The following is an 18,941-nucleotide window of genomic DNA, read 5'->3' as shown; positions in this document are numbered from 1 at the left end:
CATTTTCCCTTGCAGCAGGGGTGCTTGGTTTCTGTTAAAGCTGGGACTCACTGTGCTGGCGTATGGAGCTGAATTCACCCTTAAGAATAGCTTGTGCCCCCTTAGGACTCCAGTGTGATAGATGAAATATAATGTAAATTAGTGCAGATTTTAGTCTACAGCTCTCATTTGTATACAGAGGGCGGTACACTAATATTCTTAGAGTGACTAATAATTTATTTGCAAAAGATACATCTGGTTATATACTAGCATTTTTTAAAAATCTGCATTTTCTTTAGCAAGAATGATGTTCATTATATACAAGGCAAACATGCTCCCAGTTATTCTTATCAGAAGCCTTTAATGGGAAAATGAAAAAATGATAATCATTTGTCCATGTTTATTTTCTTCTATTTCGTGTCTGTCTGTTCTGTGAGGTGGTATATCATTTTTTCAGTTACTCCTGACTTCTAAAATCTTTTTGGCATGCCAGCATGCTTATTATAAAAAGGCTTTAATTATTCTCTGTTCTTTGTTTTGAAATACACTGCACTTGCTTGTTTCTAATCCTTGAACCGATCTCTTCTTCCTTTAATATAAATATACTTAAGTAAAAGTTACTATCTAGATTGTTTATCCCAATTCCTCTGACATAAGATACTTTCTAAACAGAAATCTGATTTGGCGCCAGATTAAAAACACACATGCTTGTAGTTTGGGAATTAGTTTTCAAGTTTAGAAAGTCATCAGTTAAAAGAACTGGTCTGATTCAGGCTTGTGGTACTGTCCTTGTACTGAGTTTTAGCCTTAACTCTCTTGGTTTTCTATCACCAGGGTCCTCCAGGTCCTCCAGGTTTACCTGGTCCAGCAGGCAAGAGAGGTCCTCGGGTGAGTAAAACAGCTATGTTTCTGTAGCTCTAGGCAGGTCACCAATAATCCAACTGGAGTTTGGATCATTTTGTTTTTCTCAACTTTATTCATATGCTCTGTGATTATGAAAGCGTACAATTCTTAACATTTGGCAGATAGGTTAAAGCAAGGCAAAGCAAACAGTTGTTTTCTGCTGTGAGCCTCCAGCGTAGTTAATTCCGTGTATGGGTGCGTACATAGAGCATTGTTATATTTGTACCTAGCTTTTGCTGCTCACAATATTAGCTTTTAGTTTTTCCATGCTGCTCCCATCTGCCTCAATCTAAGGTCATGTTCATTTGTTTTAAGAATGAGGGGGAGTGAGCGATGCATGCCACAGCCACAGAGGAGCAGGTGGTGGATACAAAATTAACCAGCGCAAGACAGGGGAAAAAAAACCGCTCCCAAAAATCTGTTTTAGTCTCTTGTGTTAGCGATCATCCTTTTTATCAAGGTGCTGTATCTGGGTAATTTGCCCAAGAAATTAGCTACCCTAGCAAATACTGATCTATTTTGTGTGACTGGGTGCACCCCAACCTGGGCAGGGACAGCAGCCTTACCCGTGCCGGGGGACAGAGCACAGGCTTTGCTGCAGTGAGCAGAAACCCATGCCCCAGCTGCCAAGAGCATGGGAGAAGCCTGTGCTGCTGCAAGGACTAGCTGATGGATCGAAAGTGGTAAATCTGTTTGCACAATTGCATACCAAAAAAAAAAAAAAAGAAGAGCTTGAGGAGTCCCTGAGGTTGTGGTTGATTTTGGGCTGGAGGGAACAGGTTAGCATTTGGTTGTGTGTAGGATTTCGGGCCATGGTATTTGGGGATATAAGTGGTTATGGCTGGAGTGCACTCATCTAGGCAAATTGCAAGTGGGAGATAAGGGAGTAGTTTATATGAAGGCTCAGCAGATGTGTAGGAGGAGTTTTGATTCAGCCTTTGAGAATCGTTTAAACAAGCTGCTGCTCAGTACTGTGTTGGACATCCTGTGCTTTGCTGGCTTTCAAAACTTGGTCTGACTGGGTAGGAATGTGCACTGGTCAAAGGGGCCGAAAACCAAACTGATGCTTTAGGGCAGTTGGAGGCAAGGGAGGCAAGGACGAGAGACATTTAAAAGAGTAAAATGAAAAGCATTCCTTCAAATCCTTATCTTCCTGACTTCTTCGTTACTTTTTCCAAATTATCCTTCTACATAAGAGCCGACAATTCTTACAGCTCAGCTTTTTATGTTGCATAGTGCCTCTGTCGAGGATATATCTGACATCAGAGGCAGGATCCCACGTACCCAAGTAGATCCTCAGTGTGGGAAGTTGTCTCTGGTTTAGAGAAGGCTGCCCATATATTTAAAGCCATGCCTGTTGGTGAGATCTCTCTTCCTCATTTGTTGTTTGTTTGGGGTTTCTTTTTCTGCAGGTCTTTTTTTACAGGTGTAGAGTGCTTAAGAGCACAGTGCTCTACCGTGTGAGTTTTCTGGATTAATTACTGAGTGGGACATGCTTTCTGAGGTGAAGAGGCGGATTATGGTAGGGTGCCTGGAAAAGTATGGAAATGAGAGATGAATGGGCCAAGAATTTCTTTGATCAAAGAAGTCAATTTTTTGAAATGTCAGTGCTCTTTAGTTTGTACAACACTGATATTTCAAGCAAGAATAGCTAGTAAGGATACATGGTATGATAGAGGCATTTTTTTTTTAGCCAGAAAGCATGTAAAACCTTGTTGATTCAAAGTTCATGTCCACATCTGCCAGTCTGCCCCGTGACTTCTGTCTTCCTTCACATGAGCTGCCATTTGTGATCCTGAAATGTGACTCGAGGTGTGGAAGAGAAGCTGCAGAGTGCAGAGCCACATTGCCTGGGCCTTCTTCAGGGTCTCAGGTGTGCATCCAGACTTGATCCTGACAGAGATTCACACGGGTTGGACACTTTGGGCGTGGTGTCAATGCCTGATTAATGGTTAGAGATTTCCATTAAAAACTGATTTTGATCTCTGTAATTTTATGGTAGAAAAGCCCACATCTGACAGTTAAGGTTTTCAAAGTGTCTTGGCTTGTTCCGAGTTCCTCAATCATGAAATTTCAGCAATTTCAGAATTAGTCGATGAAGAAGTGAAATTCCTCTGATGCCTCTCATTTCTCGAGGATATTGATGCCATGAAAAGCCGAAATCAGGACTTCCCCTTCTGACTTCCCCAAAGCAACAAGTTTTAGTCACAACAGCTCTAACTCTAGAAGTACTTGTGCACCTCTGTGTTGCAGTACTATGCCCCAAGATGATAATATTGCAAGCAGCAAAAGCTAGGAGCCGCTTCAACATTGCAGCTACGTTGGCACTTTCTATTTGTGTCTGTTGTAAATCCCTGAGAGCACCTCCAAAGTGTCAGTGTGCAAATTAATGTCTCAAACAGCACATTGGATTAGCATTTCTGTGGAGTTATGGTCAAAATTGTCACTAGCGAGAGGGCGCACTTAACAGATACACCTTTAAGTGTTACTGCAAGGTATAGTTGGTCAATTTGAGGGAAAGGCAAACACTGAGTTTACCTGTTGTGAGATCACTGAACATGTGAGAAAGCTGAGAAGGATTCTTATTATTTCTGGTCTTTGGATTAATTGTTTGGGTGGAATTTTGGCTTTAGCGAACTCAACAAAAGCTTTGTTGCTGATTTATCAGGGATAGGTTTTCACGAGTGTGGTTCTTCCGTGTTTGGAAGATGAATAGCTGCTGACAGCCATTGCAATAAATATTTTGTCGAGGAGTGAGGATTGCTGAGTATATTCCAGGAACAGATACTTATCCTGGAAGGCATAGATAGTCCTGATAGCCTATTCTGTCACTGGAGGGGTTTAAGTCCAACTTTTTTAGTAACAAGTCATTCTCTACACTGGCTGTGGGAGAATCAAGTCGGTGAAGGGTTTTTGTCTGCAATTTGTTTAAAGAAGGTGGAATATGTTGCTTTGAGTCACCTTTTAAATCAGTCAGAACTGATCCACTTCTTTCTCTTTGCAGTGTAGAGCTGGGTATCTCAAAATGTGGTGGGTTTTTTTTCTGGTTTTATGCCAAGCCTCCAAGTTTTCTAGCTGGCAAGCAACACTGCAGTGACTGTGTACCAAATACCTGTTAAGAATTACATGGGAAGGCAGTAGAAACTGAGATTATTTTAAAGGGAAGTATTCAACCTCACTTTTAATTTTTTAGGAAGATGTGCACGCGTTATTTCTTGACAAATCCCAACCAGTGCTTCTAAAAGCAACAATGATGCAGTAAAATGATTCTCTGCAAACTGTTCACACTTTTTCAGTGGAGTACTGAATAATCCCATTCTCTCTTTTATTTTTTTTTTTATAGGGTATTCCAGGACCACATGGTATTCCAGGTTTGCCAGGATTGCCAGGTCCAAAGGTGAGTTAATTTATCCATATTGCCCTGTAAATACATGAACTTCTTAATGACTTTTTGGAAGCCCCAGAACTGTTCCCTATGATAGAAGCAATTGGCCTTCTTTGGTCTACAGATGGAGACTGTTACTATAAACATATTTTAATTAAATGTAATCAATCATGTTGAACTTCAAATCAAAACAAAATAGGAGTTTATTCCAGGGAGCGGGGGAACCAGTGTGTGTGCAGAATGATAACCTGGAAACTGTTATCCATGCAAGTAGTCTGTACTTCCCAAAAGAGTTCCTGTGAATCAGCTCAGCCTCTTTCATAAACTGGAATTTAAGTGAGAAAAACTATTTAATTGCTGTAATCTTTTGCCTTGGTTTAAGGTAAAAAAAAAGGGGGGGAAATGTTGTCATTATCTATAAATTTGTATCTATAAATTTATTTTGTTAGTGCCTGACCGTTGGTATTTAAATACCCTAACTTCAGACATTATCACTTGATTAATGGTTAGAATAATTTTCTGAAGATTTATGGATGTGATATTTAAAACCATAGAAAAAATACTAGGCTGGAAGCTCAAATGAAACCCTTCAAACTTGTGTAACATAGGCCCTTTAAATAGATTTGACAGGTTTGTGCAGTTGCAGAATGCCTTCAACTCATATTTAGTTTGAGCAATTTGATAGATGTGTTAGAAAAAAAACAGCAGCAACCATGATTTGTTTTAGTGCGATTCCTAATGGCAGGAATCTGACCTGTCATGACAGGTGTTAAAAACTGCTTGAGGACATAAAGAAAATCTAATAAAGCTTTCAGTGTCAAACACTGTAAAACTAAGTGATTCTTTTTTTGTGTGTGTGCTTTTGTTATTATCTAGTTCTATAGGATCAGTTAAACTTAGACTTACGATTAGTTTTTACAATATTTATGCTGGCTGTATAATATAAAACATTTCTAGGAAAATAATTGTAACCAGTTACTCCTAGGATTTGTTTTATAATGTATTTTCCCCTTCCACTGGATCATAAGCCTCATCAGTTCTGTAGCTGTCTCCATAATTTTAAGAATAGAAGGAACTATGTGTGTGCATGTACCTCTACATACGCATATGTAATATATATATATGCATGTATTACTAGGTACTTAGCAATCTCTTTCTGGTAGACTATAAATTATCCTTTCAGTACAAGCCTCTTCTGAAACACTTTTCTTTAAATAAAAATTAGCCAGGTGCTCCCCAGGTTTTGACTATGAAGGTCCAGTTGACCCACACTGCCTATGTAAGCTGAAATGAAACACGCTTTTATTTGATCTTAAAGCATCGCAAATGACTTGCAACAATTTTCTGGCAGTAACTGAATGCAGAATTTTATTCTGTGTTTGAGATGCATGTGTTCCCCCCCACCCCGCCCCCCATGTTGAAACATTCTTTATGTACTTGCTTTTGAAGCATGGAACGATATTAGCTAATACCCTTCCAGTAAAGTATCCAGCCCTGGATGTGTGCTAACAGTTGCAACAGATAGCTGACGTCCTTGGCATTTAATTCCTGATAAAGAGTTGATGGGTGTTTGTAAAGTAATTTAAAAGTATTCATGAGGTTTGGCTGTATTCCCAGCTCTCTGAAAAATGGATTTGTTAAGGAAATCTAATTCCTGGATTCTGGCACTCTCCGAACTACACTGTTATGTTACATAGATTAAAAAACTACTTCATTATTTATCCTCACATCCTGACCTGTGGAGATGCGTTGTTAATCCACAACTGAAGGCCATGCATAACAATGGCCATTTGGTTTTTCAATTGTAAATAATGAGGAATTAATTATGTTTGTAAGATAAAAGAAAGACGAGGCTATTGGTAAGTTATCAGAGGCCTGTGTCTTTTACTGGCCGAGAGCTGATCACAATTTTATCACAACTCTTAGTTTAGTATGCCTGCATTGGAAAATGGAAGCAGAAGACAGATTGGAGTTGTTCAAGGAGTATAACTATTTACCTTCCAAAAGGCAAATCAGCTGGAAGATACTTGGATAACTCCTGCCATGCTGAAGGATGGTGTTCTCTCTGACCTGACACATCAATTGAACACAACAGATTCGTTTTGCCATATTCCCAGGCTTTATTTAGTATTCAACAGGCTTAGTTTCTCAAGTGGCCTCACAAGTACAAACCTTAACTGCAGGGGAAGGATAACCCTGGATCTGCAGTACCATATGCAAGAGGAGGATCAGGCCCCGTAGCATTTAAAATAAGAGCCATGACTGTTAGAGGTCTGTAATGGCTGACTGTCAAGTGCTGTTTGTCTTGTATGTATGTCCCTCTGAGCATCCAGTGTTGACCCTGAGAGCAGGATTGTGGCTGGCAACGTCTAAACAGTTGTTTTGTTTTTTTTTTTTTCCCCAACTTTAGCTCTCTTTCAATGAAGTGCACATATAATCTTTAATCTAGCACTGCTGTGGGATAACTTTAATAGTAATGTTTATTTCCTTGGCTACATAAAATGTATTTTTGAGTGGGAAGAGTAGCTCTTGATGCTTGTGAGTAACACTCATGTTAGCTTTGAAATCAAGAGCACTGTTGTAGCCTGTGCCATTTATATAAACAGGTCAATGATATGTTGTGGTGCCTTTTGCATGCAGCTTTTAGTATGAATTAGACAAAGGGGTTTGCCATTTCCTCCTCAGTTACCTTATTTTCAGTTTTTAGTGCACTGACATGTTTTCAGCCTATGGCTCTTGGAACTCCCCAGGTGACTGCTCGGTCACCCAGGGCTGTCTCAGGAGGTACCGTTTGCTGGTGACTCCTGTTTTAAGGGCAGTGAATTTGCGGATGAGGGGTGCAGGATTGCTGTGGTGGCAGAGCTGCCTGTAGCCAACAGCCCTGCGGGGCCGGCTGTGGCCGCATCGGCCTGCCGCGTCTGGCGCTTCGTGTGATGGAGGGCTCCGGCAGGGGAGACTTGAGATAGGAGAGATGAGTGTGGCAGCATCTCTCCCCTCTCTGCAGCCTAGTCTTGCATGCAGGCAGTAACTTCTGGCTGGGAGTGATGAGCTGTCTATCTGCTAGGAAGTAACTCGTAGTTAAACAGGCTTTCACTGCATTTCGCAGCTCCATCGTTCCCAGCCGCGATGCCAGTGCTGCATGGGGCAGGTACTGAGCGTGAGGAAGCCTGGACAAGGTTATAATCAATGCAGTAATACAGCTCGATAATCCTGCACAGTGTTTGGGGAATAGGTGGTGTCCTGAAGTGCTGGAGACATGGGCAGAATGTTTCAGCTGGGGTGTCTGCTGCGATCCTGCTCAGATATACCAATAAAATCGTCTGATCAAATGTTTTTTGTGATGTTACGAAATTTGGAGAACGTAACTCTCACTTCAGTGTGAACTCATGCTATTACATTTTGTCGTAGATCTTTACTGAAAAAGTTGTGAGGGGAAAAAAAAAATCTGTAATAGCAAGTGAATTTTATATGAACAATCCCTCTCCTCTTACTATAACGATGAAAATATGTTTCCACCTATATTATTAAAAACTCTCTCCCCTGATGATATTAATGAACTTAATTTCTCTGCAACAGGGCCCTAAAGGAGACCCGGGATTCTCTCCAGGACAGGCAAAACGTGGAGAAAAGGTAATATTTTCTTAATTGCAGAAAAATGTTTTGTCTGTCCCATTCTTTTGTTGAAGTCTTGTTTAATATTCAGAGAAGTTAGTACAATGCTTTGTATTTACTGAGGCGCTGGTATATTTTGATGCTTAATTGTGTGAGACTGAGCAGCGCAGACACAGGTGATGTAATGAACCAAAAAGAAATAAAAAATTATTTTGAAACCTGAAACTTAAATTATATATTCGATTTCATTTATAAAAATGAAATTTGAAAAAAAAGAGGAAATAATTTTAGAAAATGATATTGAATTTCATTCACACTGATGTAACAAAGTACAGATTCGAGTTTTCTTTAGTACCTTGTGTTAATACAGAAAGCTCTGTAAGACAGACAAAATTTGGTGATGATAAGCGCACACATTATTGCATGTCGTGTTGTATTTAAGAATTTTTTTTTAAGACCCTTAATGCTACCATTTGTCCTTTTGCTTCAGAGGCTTTTCTTGCTGGTTCCTCATAAGCCGCTTTAGCCAAACTAGCGGTTGTTCTCTCTACCCAAAATATTTTAGTATAAATATTTTAAATGGTTCTTCATAGAAATCGTGGGCTTGAAAGCTTGTGATTGTTTCAATTTTAGATTGCAAATCTACTGACTGTGAATGAAACTTTAAAATCAGTGTGATAATGCTAAAAATGTAATTGTATGTTTGCATTCTAATGGGTCAGCCTAAGCTATATCTTCTAGAATATCTTGTATTTATGCTAAGTTTTATTAAGAGCATTTGCTAGTAGTTCATTTGTGGAACATTTGTGCTAAGCAGAAAACACCATAGGAGTCCAGGACCATTCTCTGTAATGAAGCAAATAACTATTATTTACTAGCTGCTGATATGTACATAAAATAACATTTTTTTAAATGCATGCATTCTGTCAAACCCTAAAATTCACAAATATATATTTGCTGCTGAGCAAAATCAGAAACGTCTGATGCACTGATATGAAATTGAAGTGCAGCTTTCGTAGAAATAGCAACATTATTTCAAGCTAACCAGCTTTTGCTTTTGGCAATCTAATCGTAGTGTTGTGAGCTATATGTATCTACCTGAAACTCAAGGTACGTTCTTTGGCATGAGCCCAAGCTGCCACAGAGCAGTCTAAAGCCCACCCGTGTATATGTATGGCCTACACCTAGATATGTGTAGAATGAATCTATAATCCAAAAACTATGGGATTGATATGCATTTTTTCACCCAAGTCAAATTTGCTCACTCTGAGTAATGGACTTGAATTTACTTCGATGCGAACTCACTTCCAGGATCTGTTCATTGACTCATTGAATTTGGGCAGTAATCACGAAAAAGCGAGTCTCTTCACTGTCAGTCCTAAGTGAGAGAAAAAGAACTGGAACAGCCAAAACAAAATGCATCTTTCCAGCTCCCTGGCATTTGAGATGCTCTAATTCTCATTGACGCATGGCATCACGTAGTTGCACGGTTTAAAGAACTTGAATGAGAATAGCCATATACCACCATAATGCTTTTGTCTATATGTATCTTTCATGTTGTCTTTTACATGGATTAGATTCACGCCGTGTTTTATGCAGTACATACCATAATGGTGCCCTGATTCCTGACATCAGCTACTTCTTTATAGAAAGTGTCCGTGAATGGAGAGAAGATAGGAAGTCCTATGTGTTTATAGCCCTGTGTTGTGTTCCAGTGAAACATAGTCATTCTGGATGTTTTTGTTGCACAGGGTGATCCAGGCCCCATAGGCTTTCTAGGCCCACCTGGGATCAAAGGCCAGAAGGTAAGATTCTGCTGCCATTTTCATGTGACCCTCCCTGGCTCGAGTCCATGGCTATCAGGTGGATGTCTGGTAGTCAAGAGGTGACGGAAGGGCCGTAGACCTGCTGTTGGTACTGCGACTGTCTACTGTGCCAGGCTCCAGGGCCAGCAGTGCAAAACCTTCCTTTGCAGCTAAATTAAGTGAGATCATGGCAAGAGAATGTGAATCGCAGCTGCTTAGGTCGTTGTCCTCCAAAAGGCCTGGGTGTGCCCCTGCTCGAAGCGAATAAATACTAGGAAGGATAGGCTTGCCTGTGAGATACAGCCTTTTTTTAAATCAATTGTATTCAATTTTCAGTAATAGTTTTTAAATTTCTTTTTCTATATTGTGTATTTTTGCAGTGTAGTAAAAGCTTCATGGGATTGTGTGCTTAGTATTTATGCACTGAATCACTTGCTTTTTTTTTTTTGCCCCACAAGCGTGCGCCAGAATTGCCAAAACAGAACTCAGGTGGAATAAGTTCCAGTTTTGGATGCCACATACTAAGTTATTTTTTAATATGGGAAATGTCAGGTGCCACACACTGAATTTAAGAAATATATCCAAATTATGGCAGTCTGATGCATATAGGAAAGCATAAGGCAGACAGGTGGTTTTGGGAAGGGAATATAAAGGGTGTCAATAGAGGAAACGAGACAACCTTAAAAAAATGAGCACAGAAGACTGAGGGAGTGACACTAGTTTAAGTGGAAGGAGATGTCACCTGACAAGCCCAGTAGGCTGCTCTGATTAGTCAGATGGTGACAAACCGGTGAGGTGGCAAAAATCAGCAAGAAAGCTGGGAGGAAAGTACTGTTAAATGCTGTCTTTACAGAAGGTAGTTCAGTGTTGCAAGAGTAATAGAAAAACATGGAGAACAGATATCCCAGCAGAATTTTTATAGTATCTAACACAAAAGGCAGCTGTAAAGTGTCCATTGAAAGGATGGAATGAATTGTTAGAAAGGTAGACCCTGGTATTTTCGGTCTTTATTTTTAATATATAGAGAAGGAATATTAAATTCTTGCCTGCTATTGAAACTAAAGAAAGATGGCATTGCAACAAAATTTAGATTGTGTTATGTTTTAAGATGGCTTCATTCAACATTGTCTTGATCTTAGTGTATGACTTTTCTTATAACATCTAGTCATTAATTTCTAGAATTGACCAAAACATAGTAAAAATGTGACCAGAAAAGGAAGCTACCAGTGAGTTAGCACTAGGAGCGTGGAATTTTATTTTGCCAAACATGTGGCCCACAGCTCTATGAACTGAGAAAAAGTATAGCTCTGACAAGAACTTGCAGCCCCTCTGAGAGTTAATCTACAAGCCTGGAAACTGGTACCTTTTGTCACTGCTGATCTTGGGCCACCTTGAGAGTCCCCAAGTATTGTGCATTCTTATTTCATCAGGTTTATAGTTTTGCTCCAAAAACAAAGTATTTTTTGTTCCAAAGATTTTTAGATGGGAAGCAGCTGTCACTTGTTCTGCATTATGAGACTGACGTTTGGGAGCAAGGAAATTAAAATCTTATGGCTGTCATACTCTCTTCCTGCCACAAGAATTCACTCCTTATCTGAGGGTTAGAGAGTCTGTGGAGAATCGTGCTTGCTTGGTCACTGGAAATTTTACTGTATTCCCATGTTGTACACATCAGATGCTAACTAGAATCATGTTTAAGATAACTTCTGCCTGACCCAGATTGTAAGAATACCAGCTTTTGAACAGCACTACACCTGTAAACAATTAAAAGTATTTCACACTTAATTTTTTAATGACAAGCCCACAATTTGTTGTCTTTTAAATAATTGATCTTATTGCATTTCAATATAGGTAAATAGGTAAACATGCTGTTACCTCATTGTGATCTCAGAAATTATTTTCAAAGGAATGTGAGCACCTGTAGCTGTGAAGTAAACCAGCTACAAGAAAAATCTGCAGAAAAATCAAGTGTGCATGTTGTTTTTAGTTTTTTTGACAAGAATGGCTTTGAGAAGCCATATTCCGTGAGCTTTTGGTTCTGTTTTTCTGAATATCTGATATCATGTTAGGAGAGTTTCTTGGAAAGATTCATTTTACCCCCCCACCCCTCCTCTTAAGATTTTTGAAGCCCTCAGTGCAATAGAGAAAAGCACTAGTAAACTACTGTTTTGCATTAGAACTATAAAATGATGTGTGTGTTTATAGAAAGCTGAGAATCTACAGGGTCTTTTTAATGACATAGTAAAACAAATGTATGTTAATAATCAGGACTGTGGATACAGCTTATTGTGATTGACTTCATTTTTCATTACACGCCATGTGTTGGGGTATGCATCCTTGTGGTTGCGTATAAAATATGACATATTTCTTATGCTTGTAACACACTATAAAAAGCCAAGTTTTGCTCGGGGTAGGGCTCCAAATTTGTTCTAGTATAAAACCAGAAACTTGCATGTTTATGAAGTGTTTAGAGGCCTCTTTCTTTCAGGCATCTTTTGAAGCAGAGAAGCAATGGTGGGAGATGAGGGTTAGTTTGGGAAGAGTGCTGTTTCCAGGGCAGTTGCACAGATCTCATATCTGGAGCTGTCTTGACAGCGCCGTTGTTAAATCAGCACTCAATACTTTCCTTGTATCAGTCCGGAGACCTCACAGAGCAGAAGCCTCCTCCTTCCCCCTCTCCCCAGAAACGGCCTACTTCACTGTACATGCAGGCAAGTACTTGCCTCTGCTAGCCAGTGTGCTGGGGGGGCTGGACTGTCAGCCAAAGGACAGTACTCATGGGCATTAACTTGCCTGGGATAATGCCAATGCATTAGAATGACTGCAGTGCCTATGTGGTTACAGGTACTTTATAATGACATTGGAAGAGACTTATAAAAAGACTGGCTACAATTTGGGGGCTAGCTTTATTCCCTGGCTAATATATGTAATATATGTGTAATATATGTGTAAACAGTAAATCATGGGAATCTGGATCTATAAAATTCTATAAAATTCATATACTGAAGGATAATATGGTAAGGCATGTTGAAGGGAAAAATTTGGTTGCAACCTGAGAAGGGCTCTGTATTTCCTTTTTGTCTTTACCTTTTACAGGATACAAAATTAAGGCAGATAGATAAATTTCAAAGCTACCTGTGATGATGCCAACATTATGCTACCAAGTGTCTCCCACTGCTTCTTGTAGAGAGTGCAATTTTCCTTGAGCATGAAGAAGCTTCAACTCTGAGAGAAATTTCCCTACTGAATTAGATGGAGAAAAGGCCCATCGTCTATACCTATGCTTTTTTTTTTAAAGGGCATATTTCCATTCATGAGGATATTTCAGCTGAGAGATGCTAGGTGAATTCTTAGTTGTGGTAATAAACATCAGTGTACATCAGATACAATGGAGCTGGGGGCGGGGGCAGGGAAACCAACCCTAAACCATTTGCCAAAGTAGTAGTTTTTCAAAACTGGATGCTGTGTGGTGATAGCATGGAGCTGATAAGTAAGCGTTGCAAAGGCTCCTGCCACTTCAGATGGAAATCTGTTTATATGGTAGAATTACCCCATGCCCAGAAAATTTTTTTCTGGCACTTTTCCGGTCTAATATCTCTCTGTAGCTGGTGGTTTGTAGCATTAGGTATAACACTTCACCTACTGATTTTTAGAGGTTACAGAAACTGCTTGGCTCCCTGGCAAAGTTGCTGGTGTTGTGTCAGACGTATTTTAATAACAAATGCATAGAAATTCTAATAAAACACAATGGGCACCAGTAAGATGGAAAGACTTGGCTTGTACAGTCCTTGCTGTTATGATTTAACATCTACATTTCACTATATACAGATTTCACTCAGTCTGGGGCCCGCTGTGCTAGGCATATGGCAGAAGTCAGACACTTAAGCTTGCTATGAAGTCTTTCCTGTGTTGTATTAGTTGACAGTAAAGATTTTTCTCTCACGCAGACCAAAGTACTCTTGCAACTTGCTGTGTTTGTGTAATGTGCTTGAAGTCTTTAATGCTGTAATTGGAAGCTTCAAACCTCTCTCTTCCACAATGAGCTTTTAAATCAGAGCATTAATCTTCATTAGAAATTGGGAGGTATTTTATTTTGCAAACCAGTGCATGTGAAATTGTATTCTGCTTGTTTACTTTCATTGTAGCTCAGAGTAAACTGGGTCTTTTTCATATGGGTATGCTCAAGAATACAAACCCAAACCAATAAAAATCTAAGAATTTTATGAGGATTAGGTAAGTCACAGGAAAGGAAACCCCTATGTGAAAAATCTCTATTTGTAATGATATTCGTATTAGCATGGTTTAGCTTCATTTGCAACAAACATCAAGTGAGATAAAATGAATTAAGTCTGTGTTAACTCTGAATAAGAATATGGGCATATTATTCTAAAATATGAGTTCAGAGCAGTTTTCCTCTGGCAAAAGTAAGATGCTGTTGTGTAGAAAAATGCACATAAGTAATTAGTCCTTGTTCATCTCTCAGTTCCTTGTGTGCCCTCTTTTGAGATTGTCCATGCAGGTGTTAATCAGCTAAACTGACCTGCTTTGAAACTAAATAATGATAAACTTCTCTTTGAATGTTTCTCTGTATAGCAGCATTTGCTTTACTTTTCTCCTTGTACAGAAAAAATAAACTAATGAGAGTTTTCTTCCAGTAACACCTACTTTAATTGCTCTCGTTGGATAAAGCTCATGGAATACAGAATGGGCTAGGACTGTAAGAAAATATATGGCTTTCTGAGGCACATTTTGAAAGCTAAAGATGAGTTACTGGCTTATGCTGGCATGTTTAGTTCTGCTTTAGCAATTCAATAAAAATTTGGTTTTAGACATGCATTAATATGGCAAATTGGAATATTTAATATTAACTGGTTTATCCAAGATCAGCTCCTGGCTATCTGTGGTACAGACTCCCTTTCCCCCCCATCAATGGCAATGCAGACCTGCTTCCTTAGATACAAGATAACACATAAATATTATTTAGATTTAAGCTACAGGAGAGGATCGAAGACAGAATACATCATAATTTTGCAAACTGGCAATGCTCGGTGTGTGCTTAGCAAAATGAAAGGACACACCTGCTGTGTTGGGTTTTGAGAAAATGAGGCTTTTTGGTTTCTTAATGAATACATCTCTCTTGGATCAAGGTTCCTCAAGCAAGCCTATAATAACAAAATTGCAAATTTTGAAGCTTGACAGATACCATTCTCTTCTATTACCTAAAATTATCACCAAGCAAAATCACTCCATCTTTTAATTTTGTATATGATAATAGAATTAATTTCATGCAGAAATACTCTTGTGGTCACACAGAAACTTATCCAAAGCTTTGGGATACTTGATCTGCTGAAATCAGCTGCAGAATTCCTTCTTATTACAGTGGGTCTCAAATCTCTACTGACTAATGATATAATAGTCAGTAACATCATGCCGCAAGGCAGCCAGATGTTTGACATCAGCCAAGACACTCCCGCTACTCCATCAATGTCGTTGAGGCCAATTTTATGATAGATTTCTATCCAGAATAAGGATTGTTTTGGTCTTTCTCTTTCAAGCTGCAGCTTGTGGAACTTGCGTATTCCCAGTACCTCTTGTAGGGGATGTGGAGACCAGACACTTGGCTTCTGCATCAATCGTGCAACTGTTACGGCCTCCCTTTTAGGCCAGCACGTCTGGGTATGTTTAGTACAGTGTAAAGACATCCAAGAAGGTTCCCCTTTCAAGTGTACTGATGCAGATGACAGGTTCCAGCTCTATTTTTAATGGTCAGTTTGCAGGGTCAGTTTGACAGCTTCATGATTCCACAGGCAAGATCTTTGGGGTGAGGAACAGGCTACTCTCCCTACCGATATAAATTCCATAATATAAGGGCTGAAATTTGTTCTATGTTAATTTTAAGAAGAGGTAGCATGTGTTCTGGAAGGTCTGTCTGTCTTGAGAATGTCCTAGAATAGTATGGAATGACCCTCTACGTACACCTTTCCTCTGAACTGCCTTGTTTAGAAAGGTCACAGTGACTAGGATTTGGAACTGTCTATAAGCATGCTGATACCTAGAAATTGCCTAAACTGCCATGAAGATGTCTCACTCCTTTTCTCTAACTCAGGTTTTATGAGATGCCAAATGTAAACCACAGTAATACTGCAGGCAAACAAGTTTGGATAAATTTTTTTCTTGATAAAGGGAGATTGGAGTAGGCGAAAAAGGTCCATTTTGTGTTTTTGAACTGTATTTATCACACATCTTGTTCTTTACCTGCAGGGTCCTAAGGGTTATCTGGGGCTGCGAGGGCCACGGGGTGAGCAGGTAAGTGATGAAAGCACAGCACACTATACTGTACAAACACCTGAGGATAAGAATGCATGGTCCAATATAAGTGTTCAATATGAGCAATCAGTGCAGATTACTGACTGCTTAAGGAAATACTTCATTGTTCTTGACTAAGAATTCTGATTAGAGATCAGTGTGGTAAAAAAAAGGTCTACATTAAATGGAAAAGACTGGCTTATTTTTCCTCAACTACCACACTGGCTTGGCAGAGGTTGGTGTAAAGTTCTTGTAAGAGGCACAGTTTGGATTCTCACAAAACCTCTACTGGTTTAATGCATTTTAAAACTCCTAGCATGTGGAAAATGAAATGGTGGTTTAGTGCTTTTTCTCAGTTCCATGTCAGTTCAAGAAGTAATCTGAATGTAAATTTCAGAGATATCCAAAAGCTGATGCGTCTTGTTAGCATTAACGAGGCTCCTCACGGCACAGTAGGCCGAAGCACGAGTCTCCTTTTGGATGACACTGAAAGGGAAATGGTGATGGTAACAGATGATAGACACCTGAAGGGAGATGGAAAACTCACGAACATCATCTATGACTTTAATGAAGTCTTAGCTGAATGAGTGGTAATTTTTATTATAGGCCCACAGGCATTTTTCTGCGATGACTATAATTTAGCAGTGAGATAAAGAGATAGTCAGTGAAAAAAAAAGTCATTCTTAACATCAGAAGTGGTGCCTCAATCTTTGAAGAAGTTGCAAGTGAAAAGTAATCAGTTAGTTACCATGGAGAGTAAAAAGTGAAGCTTGCATTGGAAAGTAATTCTGCTCATTATTCCTGCAATCAAGCATGTAAGTCCCTTCGAAGGCAGTTTGTGTTCAAGAATGTGAACACTGGTGATGTGCAACTGTTTGACATCTCAGACTTCTCGTACTGTGGCTGTAAATATTTTCCTTCGTTGTTATCGCTTAGAAAATACTCTGGTGTAACTTTTAAGAAAGCACTTTGGATGAGAGTTTTATTTTGCACATAGTTCTTACTGCTGGTATTTTCAGGCCTGGCTGGTGAAGGTGGTGAGTTAGGCCAGTTACTTGTCATCTGTACCACCTACCTGTGTCTTTAGTTTTTAGGAGCTTGTACAGTGAGAACAGACATTCCTCTGAATTTATGAATTGTGGAACCTCTTGAACAGCTGGTAACAAAGGAAAAGTTTTAAAAGATAAGTTGGAAATGCAATGATTCTACTGCTTTTTTTAGTTTTTTTCATATACGTGTATTTTGAGGTACAGCTGAGCCAAAATAGGAGACCATGGATCCTAGTTCCATGCTAGAACACCTGGCAGAAGATGAATCACTACCGGTTGAAAACAGGCGACAGAATCATCTCAATGGCAGCTCATATAAACAAAAGATACTGCAACCCCGTTTTGCACCTGCACTCCTGAGTTCTGCTTCCTCAGACTGCTGTTTCACCATAACTCAGCTGTGAACAGCTCAGAGAGGAAGTCCTGATCCATTGCAGTGGTTAACACTGAGATACGACAGCGGGTGGAAGGGTCAGGCTGGGAGAGTGTCAAATTTATGGACTTGGCTTGTTTAAAATAAAACTAACTGAAGAGAGGTAGGTGGAGCTTCCCATGTCTCGGTGATGGGGCCGTGGCATTTGGTACCATTTCAGCAAAGCACATTTTTCTAAAAATAAACAGTCAGATGCGCAGATGTTAAGTAATAAAACAACAACAAAAATGACACTTGGATTTGATTAGGAGGAAGATGATGGAGAGAAGTTCATGACTAATCCAGTGTTATATTGACCTGATTCTGGAAGGAATAAAGAAATTTGGCTCTGTAAGGACAAGGATTTTTCTGTAATGAAACATGTAGCACATTTGTTCAAATACAGCTAAGACCAGCGCAGTTACTTCACTATAAGGACCTGTCTCTTGTAGTCCTCCTCAACTACTTTTCATAAATAGTATCTATGTTTTTATTATGGAAATAAGGGCTGCACAGTTGTAGTTCACGAAATCTTAGACTAATCTGGTTGTAATGCTTTTTAAAGGATATTTACCTGAAATTGGTGGAGTTACTTATATATGATGAGTAAATTCTAGAGTGTTACTGTGTAGCTTGCTTAAAAAGCACTTTTTTCCATGAGCTTAAGCTGTGTCATATGGCTAGGTTTAAAAAGAGAAATGATGAAACAAATAAACTTCAAAGCGTGACATTAAACCTATTTGTTGTTTCTTTCCCCACCTTTCTCTTTTTTATTTTTTTTCCTTTTTTCCATTCAGGGAATTCCAGGAATGGCTGGCAATACTGGGGCAGTTGGTTACCCTGGCAGGCAGGTGCAGTAACTATACTAATGTCTTCGCAGTTTTGGGGATTCTCTTATTTGTTCTCTTCAAAACTACCACATCTAACACATTTGGAACTACTAATAATATAAATGTATTTGTTTACAACTTATCATCCTTGAAACAAACCTCTTCCACAGGTAATGCTCTTTAATAATGTTGAATTTTGTGGCTTTTAAACTTTAGATGGGTTATGTGCAGTAATGCTGTATCTATCTGGAATACATACATGACGTTACCAAAGTACTGAATGTCTAAAGACTTTACCTCCTTCATAAACCTCTTGTGGTTCTATGTGTTTTAATTTCTCCATATTTCAAGTCCAGAAGCAGTAGGAAACTGCCTGTTGTATTATAGTTCCTCCTGATTTTCACCAGTGTCTTTATGTCACTGCTGAAACTATTTCTTCAGCCCTTTAGGGAAACAGAACACTAAAAAATTCCCACCTGCCCCCACCCTTCAGATATTTGAGAGGGAGAGCCAATAAAGCCAGAAAACACTTTCTATGAACACAAGCACTTATCTAAATATAGATTTATATTTTATTTACATATAAGCTAATAGATACCTCAGTCCAATAATACAAATAAGAAATATTCATTATTTTCCCACATAAAGGTATGTGAGCCA

The 18,941-nt window shown here is 39.2% G+C and overlaps 1 protein-coding gene across 2 annotated transcripts in view; it reads left to right on the top strand.

The window, feature by feature from the left end:
* Positions 1 to 18,941, top strand: part of COL24A1 (collagen type XXIV alpha 1 chain) — a 149,750-nt gene that overhangs the window by 21,835 nt on the left and 108,974 nt on the right. For both annotated transcript variants that reach the window (XM_075098056.1, XM_075098055.1), the window contains exons 4-9: positions 814 to 867; positions 4,226 to 4,279; positions 7,844 to 7,897; positions 9,631 to 9,684; positions 15,946 to 15,990; positions 18,249 to 18,302. In XM_075098056.1, coding sequence (XP_074954157.1) covers positions 814 to 867; positions 4,226 to 4,279; positions 7,844 to 7,897; positions 9,631 to 9,684; positions 15,946 to 15,990; positions 18,249 to 18,302 — 315 coding nt within the window. The remainder of the gene's footprint in view (positions 1 to 813; positions 868 to 4,225; positions 4,280 to 7,843; positions 7,898 to 9,630; positions 9,685 to 15,945; positions 15,991 to 18,248; positions 18,303 to 18,941) is intronic.

Source organism: Phalacrocorax aristotelis, chromosome 6 (genome assembly GCF_949628215.1).
Source record: "Phalacrocorax aristotelis chromosome 6, bGulAri2.1, whole genome shotgun sequence".
In the NCBI taxonomy this organism is placed as follows: Eukaryota; Metazoa; Chordata; class Aves; order Suliformes; family Phalacrocoracidae; genus Phalacrocorax; species Phalacrocorax aristotelis.
Note: the sequence above shows the minus strand (reverse complement) of the source record. Positions and strands in the feature narration are given on the sequence as shown.